The sequence below is a fragment of the Phallusia mammillata genome, chromosome 6 (genome assembly GCF_965637545.1).
Source record: "Phallusia mammillata chromosome 6, kaPhaMamm4.hap1.1, whole genome shotgun sequence".
Lineage (NCBI taxonomy): Eukaryota > Metazoa > Chordata > Ascidiacea > Phlebobranchia > Ascidiidae > Phallusia > Phallusia mammillata.
In genome coordinates this window covers 12232146-12245071 of record NC_137257.1, presented here as the reverse complement: position 1 = coordinate 12245071, position 12926 = coordinate 12232146, and the positions used below count along the sequence as shown (strand labels likewise).

At 35.3% G+C, this 12926-nt stretch overlaps 1 protein-coding gene across 1 annotated transcript in view; it reads right to left on the bottom strand.

Moving 5' to 3' along the window:
* The window catches only part of LOC145233718 (autophagy-related protein 2 homolog B-like), a 64354-nt gene that overhangs the window by 13992 nt on the left and 37436 nt on the right, over nucleotides 1-12926 (bottom strand). The window contains exons 17-24 of the mRNA XM_080098494.1: nucleotides 12507-12605; nucleotides 12184-12259; nucleotides 9844-9995; nucleotides 8756-9000; nucleotides 2683-2789; nucleotides 2410-2618; nucleotides 2184-2287; nucleotides 538-610 (exon numbers count right to left, since the gene is read on the bottom strand). Coding sequence (XP_079954620.1) covers nucleotides 538-610; nucleotides 2184-2287; nucleotides 2410-2618; nucleotides 2683-2789; nucleotides 8756-9000; nucleotides 9844-9995; nucleotides 12184-12259; nucleotides 12507-12605 — 1065 coding nt within the window. The remainder of the gene's footprint in view (nucleotides 1-537; nucleotides 611-2183; nucleotides 2288-2409; nucleotides 2619-2682; nucleotides 2790-8755; nucleotides 9001-9843; nucleotides 9996-12183; nucleotides 12260-12506; nucleotides 12606-12926) is intronic.

Sequence of the window (12926 nt, the reverse complement as noted above, 5' to 3'; positions counted from 1 at the left end):
GAGGTTTAAATTTGGATCAATACCTAACAGCTTTGTAAATTTAAATAAATTTGAAGCACCCTTTCTTGACCAAACATGTTGAACAAACCAGCGTTAGACAGAAACGAATATTTCGGGGTTTAATGGGTGAAAATGGGTAAATCCATTTTAAAGGTACAAAATTATTTAGAATATCATACATTGCACGAAACAACAAAGCATGAAACTTCTTCATCATGTACTTTTGTCAGTACAGCCATTTTAAAAAATTTACGTTTCGTGGGCCTGTGTGTGAACCCTTGGTTCATTTGGGGTCAAACTTCAGGAGGATCAAGTATGGATACATAACTAACATCTGTGTAAATTTGAAGCACGGAAGGGGACCCATAATTGTCCTTAAACATATTTTTCAGTGCACTACCAAGTATAAAACTTATGGGCCATGTACTCGGTATGCATAACTTATCCCCCCCCCCCCCATATATGGACGACTCTTTAATGAGTGAATCATTTATAATTTAAGATAATTTAAGTTTCAAATCAAACAAATGTAAATACCTGTGAATTCAAAAACCTGGATGGACATACAGCAAGGGCATCTGGCTGGATAGTTTTGGTGGATTCATTCATTCTAAAGGTTTAAAAAAAACACTTTACAATAGTGGTTGTAAGTAGAGATGCACTAGATCCAGTTCATTTGGGTTAGAATTAGAATAAAGCCAAATATTTAGTAGTTTTGTCGAATAAATTTGGATGACTTAACCAAATTATTTAAGATGTAACTCGAAGACGTTCGCCATGTGCCATAACCACTGGCGTAGAGAACCTGACCTTTGTATAACGTTATAATCGCATCTCTGTTTAAGTTACGGCGGTTTTAAAGTGTGTTTTCAGTCAAACACAAATGCGTTTGTAGCACGTCATTGATAGAACAGACATCGGTTGAAACGCAACAATTGTAATTGTTTCGAAATAAACAGGCATTTTATTGCTAAATAAACATGAAGTATAGAGCAACGTTTTAGTACTATTGAGTGCAATTTCTTTTTGCATTAAAATGCTGTCTAAGGCAGTGGTTCCCAAACTGGGAACACTTAGGACTGATCTACACCCTGTGCAACTCAATCTGTGCACCAAGCTACAAATTCAGGGCTGTTTGGGCGCTATTAGATGGTATGTGTGGTTTTTCGTAAGCAGAAAAACAAGGAAATTTTGTTAGCAGCAAAAACTTTTAGTCCATCGTTTTCATGTTTGAGTATAGATGCTAAAAATACAATGCTTCATTTTGGTAAAAATTGCCGGATTTAAAGCAATTCTGAAACAAGTTGCTTGTATTATTATGTCAGAATTTAACAAAATGACAAACACTGTTGCCACTACGTTTGAACAAAAACTAGTGATGGGACGATACCAGGTTTGGAAGCGAGTACCGCTACCGAGTACGAGTACCACATGTATATACCTTCGATACCGAGTACGATTACCAAGTACTTAAGTGTAGTGTTGTACTTAGTTGTATATCACTTACTAATTTATCTGCCATGGTCGGGGTACAGGTGTGAACACACACATGCCGAAAAATGTAATCTCCATGTGATAGCAAAAAAGATATACGTAAAATGGCGGAACCTTTTTGTGCTATCCGAAGCAAATAATGACATAAAGTTGCCCGTATTCTTATGGTGTAAATCGGCTTTCGGTACTCGCACGTTGCTATCGAAAACTGAGACAAAATATTTTGATACCGAGTACGAGTATCGATACCACTGAAATCGTTCGATGCCATCGATACCGAGTACTGGGTACTAGTCCCATCACCAACAAAAACTAATTACGACCCACCAATAAAAACGGGTTAAAACCTAAGATGTAACTTTGGGGTTCGACCAAAGGCTGAAGAATATCGTAGGGGTTCGGAGTTCGGACGTTATAAAAAGGTTAAGAACCACTGGGTTAGACCCAAAAAAGTACGGACAAAAACAATATGTGTCAGACCAAAGTACTGACAAAACAAAATACCCCTCAGAAAGAGGACCCATAAATAGTCAGCATAAACAAAAAACAGACTAGTCCTCCATATGGAAAAAATGAAATGTTTTAACTTTAAACACAAAGTAAACACTTGTTTATTTATAAAACTTTTATGCAGTTACAAATATCTCCTATCTAAATACTTATTTGAAAGACAACACTTTGCTACCCACTTTTTCCTTTCTTCTTTTGATTCGTTTTGCACTTCTTCCATAGCATCAGCCATGAGGTCAGACACAGCATCACTATATGTACTTTCACATAGGGTTGTCTTCACCTTTTAGCCAATGCAGATAGAATTAATAAAAACTTCATTCATTGTTTTTGTAGTTTAATCGAACCATGTGTATGTTTTAAAGATGAGGACCCACAAAAAGGTTTTCAGTTGGTAGTACTTACTTCTGCACTTTCAGTGGTGTTGGTTGCATACAGTTTTTGAGTTGAAGTGCTCTGATCAGTTGATAACTTACTAACATTGTTAACATCACCATCAATTGAGATGTATCTAACCAGTCTACCAAGAGCTGCCAATGAATCAGCACATGTGTGTAAGTGAATTTCATTGTTTGAAACTTCCAAATCAATTGTTGGAAGATGAAACATGACATCTAAATGTGCAATACTACTTTAGATTAAGCTGATGTTGATAAACATACAACAACACATCACTACCTTTTTTATCCATTTCAATACAGTGTTGCTTGGAAAGTTTCAAAACGATTTCCAAAACATTTAAATTCAGCACACACACAAATGATAGATCTTTATCTTCACATGCACTGTCAAAAAGTAATGTCAACAACTAGAGTACCTTCCTTAATCACTTAAGTAAACTAGAAAGGTGGCTTTCTAATATACTTCCATTTTATTTATTCTATATCCTATTTACCAATTTAATATGCATATCATTTGTTCTACACATGTGATTGTTTTGCAAACAAAAACGAATGGGTCCCCACACGCGTGTTTGTGCGGATTTACGGTAAACAAATGTTGCAGTTCTTTTTAGATAATGAAGGACAAATTATTAAAAAGCATTAACCCAACTTTGAAAAAGTGTTGTCCATATTCTTTTTGCATCATTATTGTCATATAATTACAAAAAAAACAGTAAAAAGAATGGAAAAATACTTTCCATTTAACCTCTTGCATTGACCTAGATATTGTCGTCCAAGGTTAGTTTTTAAACACAAATTTGCCTAGTAAGCCTTAACAGTTGTTCTACAGACACTATCAATTAAAGAGTTATTTGCTACGAAAGTATACATAACAAATTGTTTTTTGTTTCGCAAAACAAGTACCATTGACCTGTATTAACCTCTCACACTGCAAACACCGACTGTTTGACCTTTAGACACAGTTTTCAATAGCATGCAGTCCTTAGTGTTTAACAATACCATTTTGCCTAACTTAAACATTACTACGTAATGAATCTTAAAATTGATTTTTTTTTAAATAAAGAAGCTACGTTATGATGAAAAATCGTTCTTAACTGTGTTTGTAATACCTACAAGTAGACCTTTAGTGACCCGTGGCCATGCGGCGGCCAAGCTGACATCAAGAATTCAAAGACCATTTTCTTCTTTTTATGGTAATTTTTTCATCTTTATGTTGTGACAAGGTTTTGCTTGGCATATACGAAACCGAAGTTTATCAAGTTTAGAGCATGTTTTAGGTATGAAACTTTCAGCAAAACTGAAAATGTGTGTAATAACTTAATAAAATCATATGGTATTGCTGCGCAAATACAGCTGATTTCTAATCACTGAAGCAACTGTCTCGTAAAACTGCCCGGACGTCAAGCTTAGCCCTCCCGCTCTGCACTAAAACACCTTAATCGTAAACCAGTGAATTACTCACTTAGGACTTCTATCCGACTGACAGTGTCCACATATAATGGTAGCCCAAAGGTTATTATTTGGCCGATTAAGGCAAACTTTTTAATACTAAACAAGTAACCTACTGCAAACAATTGTTTAAATTTTCAGCACATTAGGGCTTGTATTTCTGGCCAGAAACTAAACCTGATCAATAACCAAGAGCTGTGTAAATTAATAAATTTGAAGCACTCTATCTTGACCAAACATGTATAACACTGATTATTTCGGGGTTTAAGGGGTGAAAATTGGTGAATTCTGGGGGTCCCCACACGCGTGTTTATGTGGATTTGCGACAAACCTATGTTGCGGTTATGTTTAGATTCTTACGGACAAATTTTTCGAAAAGCATTAAGTTTAAAAAAAAAAAACTTTAAAAGTTTTTGTCCGTATTCTTTTTGCATCATTATTGTCATATAATTACAAAACATTGGTGGAAAAAGAACGGGGAAAATACTTTCAATTTAATCTCTTGCTTTGACCTTGATATTGTGTTTCAAGTTCAGTTTTTAAACACAACTGTTAGATTAGACCAGGGGTGGGCAAACTACGGCCCGCGGGCCGCATGCGGCCCGGCAAAGGAGTTGATGTGGCCCGCCAAATGTTGGTAAATTTTGAAAAGAAAGTTACCGAACAACGCTGAATAGTATTACAGGCACAGGCATAGAATTTTAAAAAATATTAAAAACTAGAAGAGTGGCTTTCTGATATACTTCCATTTTATATATTCTATACGATATTTACCAATTTACTATACACATCATTTGATCTACACATATGATTGTTTTTGTAAACAAAAACTAATGGGTCCCCACACGTATGTTTGTGCGGATTTACGGTAAACAAATGTTGCGGTGATTTTTACATTCTCAAGGACAAATTTTGAGAAAGCATTAACCCAACAATAAAAAAAATTGTTCGTATTCTTTTTGCACTATTATTGTCATGTAATTACAAAAACATTAAAAAAACGTAACAAAGACTTAAATCTAATCTCTTGCTTTAACCCAGATATAGTCCTCCAAGGTCGGGCAATTTTTTTTAGAAAGCTGTAACAGTTGTGTTACAGACACTTTAAATTAAAAAGCAATTTGCTACAAGTGTATACATAACAAATTGTTTTTCATTTAACTTTGTTTCGCAAAATGAGTACCATTGACCTGTAGTAACCTCTCAGGGTGCACACGCCAAACGACTGTTTGACCTTTTGACACCGTTTTCAATAGCACGCCGTCATTCGTGTTCAACAATACTGTTAAGTCTAATTTATACATGCCTTGAGTATTGACTCCTAAATTGATTGTTAAAAAAACGCTACGTTATGAAGAAAGTTCTGAGCTGTGTTTGTAATACCGACTAGTTGACCTTAAGTAACCCGTGATCATGCGGCGGCCAACCTGACAGCGAGCATTTAAAAAAACATTTATTTGGCAAAAAAGTCAAGTTAATTTTTTCATCTTAACTTTTATTAACAAAGTTTTTCTTGACATATACAAAACCGAAGCACAGTTATTAGGCTTAAATCACGTCATAGGTGTAAAACCTTCGCCAAAACTAAAAATGTGAGTGATAACTTAATAAAACGACATAGCATTGCTGTGCAAAACAGCTGATTTCTAATCACTGAAACGATGTCTCGTAAAACGTCTGTCCGACGTCAAGCTGAGCCCTCCCGCTATCGTAAACCAGTGAGTTACTCTCTTGGTACTTCTGCCTACAGTGTCTTTCTTGACCAAACGAGCTTTAGACACATTTACGTTTCGGGGGCCTGTGGGTGAATCTCTGGGTCATACGGGGTCAAAATTCACATGGACCATCTTTAGACCAATATCTGTAATGTGTGTAAAATTGAAAAAGTTTGAACCATTCTTTCTTGACCAAAACGTGGGAACAATAGCCGCGCTAAAAATTTCACGTTTTGGGGTGCTGTGGGTGAACCGAGGGATCAAACGGGGTCAACATTCACATGGACCATCTTTAGACCAATACCTATTATGTGTGTCAATTTGAAAAAGTTTAAACCATTCTTTCTTGACCAAAACGTGGGAACAAATCCGCGCTAAAAATTTCACGTTTTGGGGGGCTGTGGGTGAACCGAGGGATCAAACGGGGTCAAAATTCACATGGACCATCTTTAGACCAATATCTACAATGTGTGTAAATTTGAAAAAGATTGAACCATTCTTTGTTGACCAAAACGTGGAAACAAATCTGCGTTAGAAAGAAAAAAAGAAAAAAGAAAAAAGAAAAAAAGAAAAAAGAAAAAAGAAAAAAAAATATAGACAAAAACAATATGTGTCCCCTTCAGGGAAGGGGACCCATAAATATGTGGGTGCGACTTGCCGATACCTATACCATGTGCAGTATCTGTACCCGTGCAATAGTTAGGAACACTTTTTACGTCCCTTAGCCTGTTGTTTCTGCCACGTTGTTATGCAAATCGTCACTTGACACAATTTCTTCGTTCGATAAAAGGAAAAGCGATTCACGTTTTCAAATACAGCCGACTTTGCACTTTTGACGCCAAAACTTTGGTCACTTTGGATCAAGTTTAGGTCGTTGCAGTTGCAAACGGACAAAAAAAAACGGCTTCTGAATCGTTAACACAGACCCGCACAAGACCTGAAGATGGATGCTAAAAGCGGCTTGCGTTGTTTAATGTTGGCGCAAGGAATTTATTAACCAAAAACGTTGTTGTTTAAATGCTTGTTTAGTGTGAAACAATTACAAATGTAGCGTTTCAATTTCAACCCATGTTTGTCCAATCAAGTGACAACAAACTTATTTGCACATAGCTGAAAATATGCTATGTCAATATTTTGAGCTAGATCAGGCGTGCACAACCTGCGGCCTCGGAGACAAGTTTGTGCCTAGTAACTATATGTGTCAGGCTTTTCATCCGCTTATTGTGCGCAAAGCGAAAAAACAGGCACCGCAATCGTCACAATACACATTATGACATCATAAACAGTGAGCATCGTTTAGCTAAACTTATGCACCAAGTTAGAAATTATTAATCTGAGCATTTTAGGTGGCTTTAAATGGTATATATATGATGCAAATCAAATTCTTTACACCAGTTATTTTAAAACAAAAACAAGCAAGCAATTGGCGGACGTTGGTGAAATACTATGCGGCCCGATAAGATTAAGAACTTTTGAATGCGGCCCTTGCACTGAAAAGTTTGCCCACCCCTGGATTAGACACTATATAAAAAAGTCGTTTGCTGCAAAGGTATACATAAGTAACATAACAACTTGTTTTTCACTTAACTTTGCTTGGCTTTCTGATATACTTCCATTTTATATATTCTACACAATATTTACCAATTTACTATACTATACACAATTTTATCTACATATAATATATGATTGTTTTTGCAAGCAAAAATGAATGGGTCCCCACACGCGTGTTTATGTGGATTTACGGTAAACCTATGTTGCGGTTATTTTTAGATTCTTACGGACAAATTTTTCACAAAGCATTAACTTTTTAAAAAAAAAACTTTAAAAGTTTTAGTCCATATTCTTTTTGCATCATTATTGTCATATAATTACAAAAAATTGGTGGAAAAAGAATGGGGAAAATACTTTCAATGTAATCTCTTGCTTTGACCTTGATATTGTCATTCAAGATCAGTTTTTAAACACAACTGTTAGATTAGACACTATATAAAAACTTGTTTGCTACAAAGGTATACATAACAACTTGTTTTTCACTTAACTTTGCTTCGCAAAAACGACCCTTTAATGACCTTTTGACAATGAATTTAACAGCATGCAGTCCTTAGTGTTTAACAATACCGTTTTGCCTAATTTATACATAACTTAAGTACTGATTCTTGAACTGATTTGTCAAAAATAAAGAAGCTACGTTACGACGATAAATTCTTAACTGTGTTGTAATGCCTACAAGTTGACCTTTAGTGACCCGTGGTTATGCAACGGCCAAGCTGACAACGAGAATTTAAAGACCATTTATCGCGGCGTTCAAAAAAGTTAAGTTTATTTTTTCATATTTATGTTGATCAACAACGTTTTGCCTAACATAGCCTAAACGAAACCGAAGTACGTTTATCGAGTTTAAATTACGTCTTAGGTGTTAAACCTTCGCCAAAACTGTAAAAGTGCGTGATATGTCAATAAAACGACACAGCATTGCTGCACAAAAAAGCAGTTGATTTCTAATCACCCAAACGACTGTCTAGTAAAACGTCTGTCCGGACGTCAAGCTGAGCACTTCCGCTCTGCCGCCTTAATACCCTGCCTAAACAATTGTTACATTTTTTAAATATTTCTGCACCAAAGGGCTTGTATTTTTGCCTTAAAAACTAAAACCGATTATTTCATGGTTTAAAGGGTGAATCCGAAAAAAAGATACACAATTTTTTATTAAAACTTACATTGCACTAAACAACAAAGCTGAAACTCCAAGATGCTGTACTTTAGTCAGTACAGACATTTTAAAAAATTTAAAAAAAAAGAGTTTAAAAAAAAAAAAACGTTTTGGGGGCCTGTGGGTGAACCGCTGGGTCAATCGGGGTCAAACTTCAGAAGGATCAAATTTGGATTATTAACTAGCATCTCTGTAAATTTGAATTAATTTAAAGCATTCTTTCTTGACCAAACGCGTCTCACAAGCCAGCTTCAGGGAAGGGGGCCCATAATTATTAACTGTGTTTGCGAACCTACAAGTTGAAATTCAGTGACCTCCTGTCATGTGGCGGCCAAGCTGAAAACAACCATTTAAGGACCTTTTATCGCACCAAAAATACATCTAATTTAAGCAGAAGCAAAATAAATGGTTCAGACTACAGACTCCCCAGCCATGGGGTTAAACATACAAGTTTGAACCACAAATTAGTTTACCTGTTGCTAATATAAACTGCAGCATTGTCAATAATAACTTGTAGGACAGATTCCAGTGAAAATGCTACTATGTTTGATGAAATTGAAAGAGATTGAATTGTGACAACTGATACAAGTGGTGGGAACATGAACTTTGGTTTATAGGTAATGCCTGAATCTTGCACATGAAAATGCATTTCTGTCAACACAGGAGGGGGTTCATACCCCAATATTGGAGCATCCATCACATCAAAGAATGCCAGCAGCTGAAAGCAATATAGTAAAATAGATATTTTTTAAAATTGTATCTTCTATATAATTGTAATTTTTACATATATTTCATCTTATTTATTGATTACCCACATACACCACCTACATACATGTTTGGATATATATTTGTTACCAAATTTTGGGTATTTGTTCGACATTTAACAAAAAAATGGTTTGTAGCAGTAAAAAGTGGGTTCCCAAACCTGTGTGAACGATAAAAAGGCAATGAGGTTTTTAGATGAGAAAGATAATTTAATCCAAAGCATAAAATGAATTTGCTTAAATTAACTCAAACTTTGATTGAATTACGTAAAAAAAACAAGCAAAAAACACATCATTTACTTTAAAAGTTTAACCTAAAAATGTAACTGAGTGCATTTTCTACATTCGGAAATAGGCTTACTATACCGGATATTAATGCTGTGTGCATTAACCCAAAAAGCACTAACAATTAAAGAACCAAAAATTGATAATCGTTTGATGAGCATGTTTTGTTTGTAAGCAAAAAAAACACCTTATGCTGTATGGGCTAACTAGTAACTAATGTTGGAAAACATACAGCCATCAAATAACAATATCTTAAGTCAGAATAATAACATTGAGGCATTGGACAGTTGATTGCAATAGCTTCGTAATTTTGTGTATATTACAGTTTAGTAATTTAGAAATCTCCCCCCTTAGTAGTGAAATTGCTACCCAAATTCAGGGAAGGGTACCCATAATTCAGAACATGCTTAAATCACTTTGCGATGCATCAATCAACCCTTCAGGGAAGAGGACCTATAATGAGTGAAGTTGACAAACGTTGAAGTCAGTTTTTGTAATAATGCATTCATCACCTGTTCAAACCAGGTTTGTCCAGCGGGAGCAAACATGTGCTTCATTGAAGCCTGGCTTACTAGACAGGACAACAGGTACTGCTTAACTGGTTGTTTAGCTTCAGCTTCAATCCTAACAGCAAGAGTTATCATGTTTCCTTCTTTATTGTTACCTGCAATAGAAATATACAAGTATGAAATATACAAGTATAATTACAAAACTTACCCATAGGTGTTAATTGAAACTAGAAAAGTGGCTTTCTGATATACTTCCATTTTATATATTCTATACGATATTTACCAATTTACTATACTATGCACAATTTTATCTACATATATGATTGTTTTTGCAAGCAAAAACGAATGGGTCCTCACACATGTGTTTATGCGGATTTACGGTAAACCTATGTTGCGGTTATTTTTAGATTCTTAAGGACAAATTTTTTACAAAGCATTAACTTAACTTCAAAAGTTCTTTTCCGTATTCTTTTTGCATCATTATTGTCATATAATTACAAAAAATTGGTGAAAACAGATAGGGGAAAATACTTTCAATTTAATCTCTTGCTTTGACCTTGATATTGTCGTTCAAGCAGGTTTTAAACACAAATTTTCCTAGAAAGCCTTAAGTGTTATATTAGACACTATATAAAAAAGTTGTTTGCTACACAGGTATACATAACAACTTGTTTTTCACTTAACTTGTTTCGCAAAAACGACCGTTTAATGACTTTTTGACACTGTTTTTAACAGCATGCAGTGTCCTTAGTGTTCAACAATACCGTGACCAAACATGTTGAACAAACCAGCGTTAGACAGAAACGAATATTTCGGGGTTTAATGGGTTAAAATGGGAAAATCCATTTTAAAGGTACAAAATTATTTAGAATATCAAACATTGCACCAAACAACAAAGCATGAAACTTCTTTATCATGTACTTTTGTCAGTACAGCCATTTTAAAAAATTTACGTTTCGGGGGCCCTTGGGTCATTCTGAGTCAAACTTCAGGAGGACTAAATTCGGGTTAATAACTAACATCTGTCCAAATTTGAACAAATTTGAAGCACTCTTTCTTGACCAAATGAGCGTTACAAGCCAGCGTTAGACAGAAAAAAGAAAACAAATATGGACAAAATAAAATGTGTCCCCTTCAGGAAAGGGTACCCATAATAACCACTGCAAACAATTGCTTAACATTTCAGCACGTTAGGGCTTGTATTTCTGGCCTGAAACTAAAACTTATTATTTGGGGGTTTAAGGGGTAAATATGGGTGAATCCAAATCCAATCAAAAATTACAAAATTCTTTAGAATACCTTATATTGCACCAACAAAGCATGAAACTCTCAGATTATGTTCTTTAGTCAGTACAGAAGTTTCAAATTTTTTCAATTCAATTTTGGATTAATAACTACCGTATATACTCGCGGATAGGTCGCAACTTTTTCCCTTATATTTTAAAAAAATATATAGGTGCGACCTATCCGCCCGACATAAGTGCAAATCGCCACCAAGTCGGAACAAAATTCAAAGTTTTCGGCTATTGCAAGTACCGTGTTTTCCGGTCGGCTTATTGGGTGGATATAACGTATTTATTCGAGTATAACGCGCAAAATTTCATACTAATTTTCAATAAAAAAATTAAGGGTGCGCGTTATAGACGCGAATTCTAGTGGAAATGTGCTATCGAATACGGGTGCATGCGCTCGTGCACGCACATACCAATGCGAGACAGTTTCATGAGCGCACACGCACATGCGTCACCTCATCTTGCGTTGGATTTTCCCGCTTTGTTGAGAAAACATAGTTTTGCCGTTTCAATGCAATGCAGTTCAATGGTAGAAAACAACCAATTGCACCAGTTATTTATGCAAAAAAGCTAGGCTAAGGGCCTTTTAAATCCCTAGATTTTCAGTGCGACTTATGTGCGAGTCAACTCTAAACTACACTTTTTTAACAAAAATCTAATAGTGCGACCTATACGGTGGCGTGACCTATAGGCGAGTATATACGGTAACATGTGTCTAAATTTGAATAAATTTGAAGCACTCTTTCTTGACCAAACATGTTGAACAAACCAGCGTTAGACACAAACGAATATTTCGGGGTTTAATGGGTTAAAATGGGTAAATCCAAAATTATTTAGAATATCAAACATTGCACCAAACAACAAAGCATGAAACTTCTTCATCATGTACTTTTGTCAGTACAGTAATTTTAAAAAAAATTACGTTTCGGGGGCCCGTGGGTCATTCGGGTCAAACTTCAGGAGGACTAAATTCGGGTTAATAACCAACATCTGTCCAAATAGATGAAGGGGACCCATAAAAAGTACTGTTAACCACAAGATAATATCCTACCTGTAGATGGAGCAACAAGTAACTCAAATAGATTATCATCTATAGGTGGATCAAGACCTTGAGTTGTATTATCCAGCTATATAATAATAGCATAAAAAATAAACCAAAAATTTGTGGACAAAAATGTGGCTTATCTATATGTTGAAAATTTACATATTCTATATCTATATGCTATTTACCCATTTACCACCAACTTTATTATTTGGCGAAATAAACCACAACCAAGATATGTTTGTCAATAGTATCACAAACTTTATTGTTTTCTAAACCTAAGAGCAACAGGTAACAACTTTTGCTTGTGAGTTGTCTTATTTTATTTTTACCTTCTGGAAAAGGTTGATCTCATTGGCATGAAATGAAATATAGTCCAAGTTTTTGTCACCATGGTATTGCAAACAAGAGCAAAACTTGCCACCACTGACCTGCAAAATGTAATTTCTAAAAATATTTAGCGTTTTTGGAGCAAATATTTTGTCATTGCACATAGCACAATACAAAGCTATGCAGAAGAAGTGGCATTGGGAAATATAAATAACTGTTCATTATTAATATACCCCAGTTTGACTGAAATGTTAAGCAAACGATCCATCATCTAACCAAATGAAGCAACACACATGACTCAATAGGTTCAGGCGACAACCGAACATGCAGCCCACAATAATAAATAACTTTGAACAACTTTTATATTTAGACCTAGATTCCTTCATGAGTTTTTGTGCAGCTGCGAAGTAACTTTTGGAAGT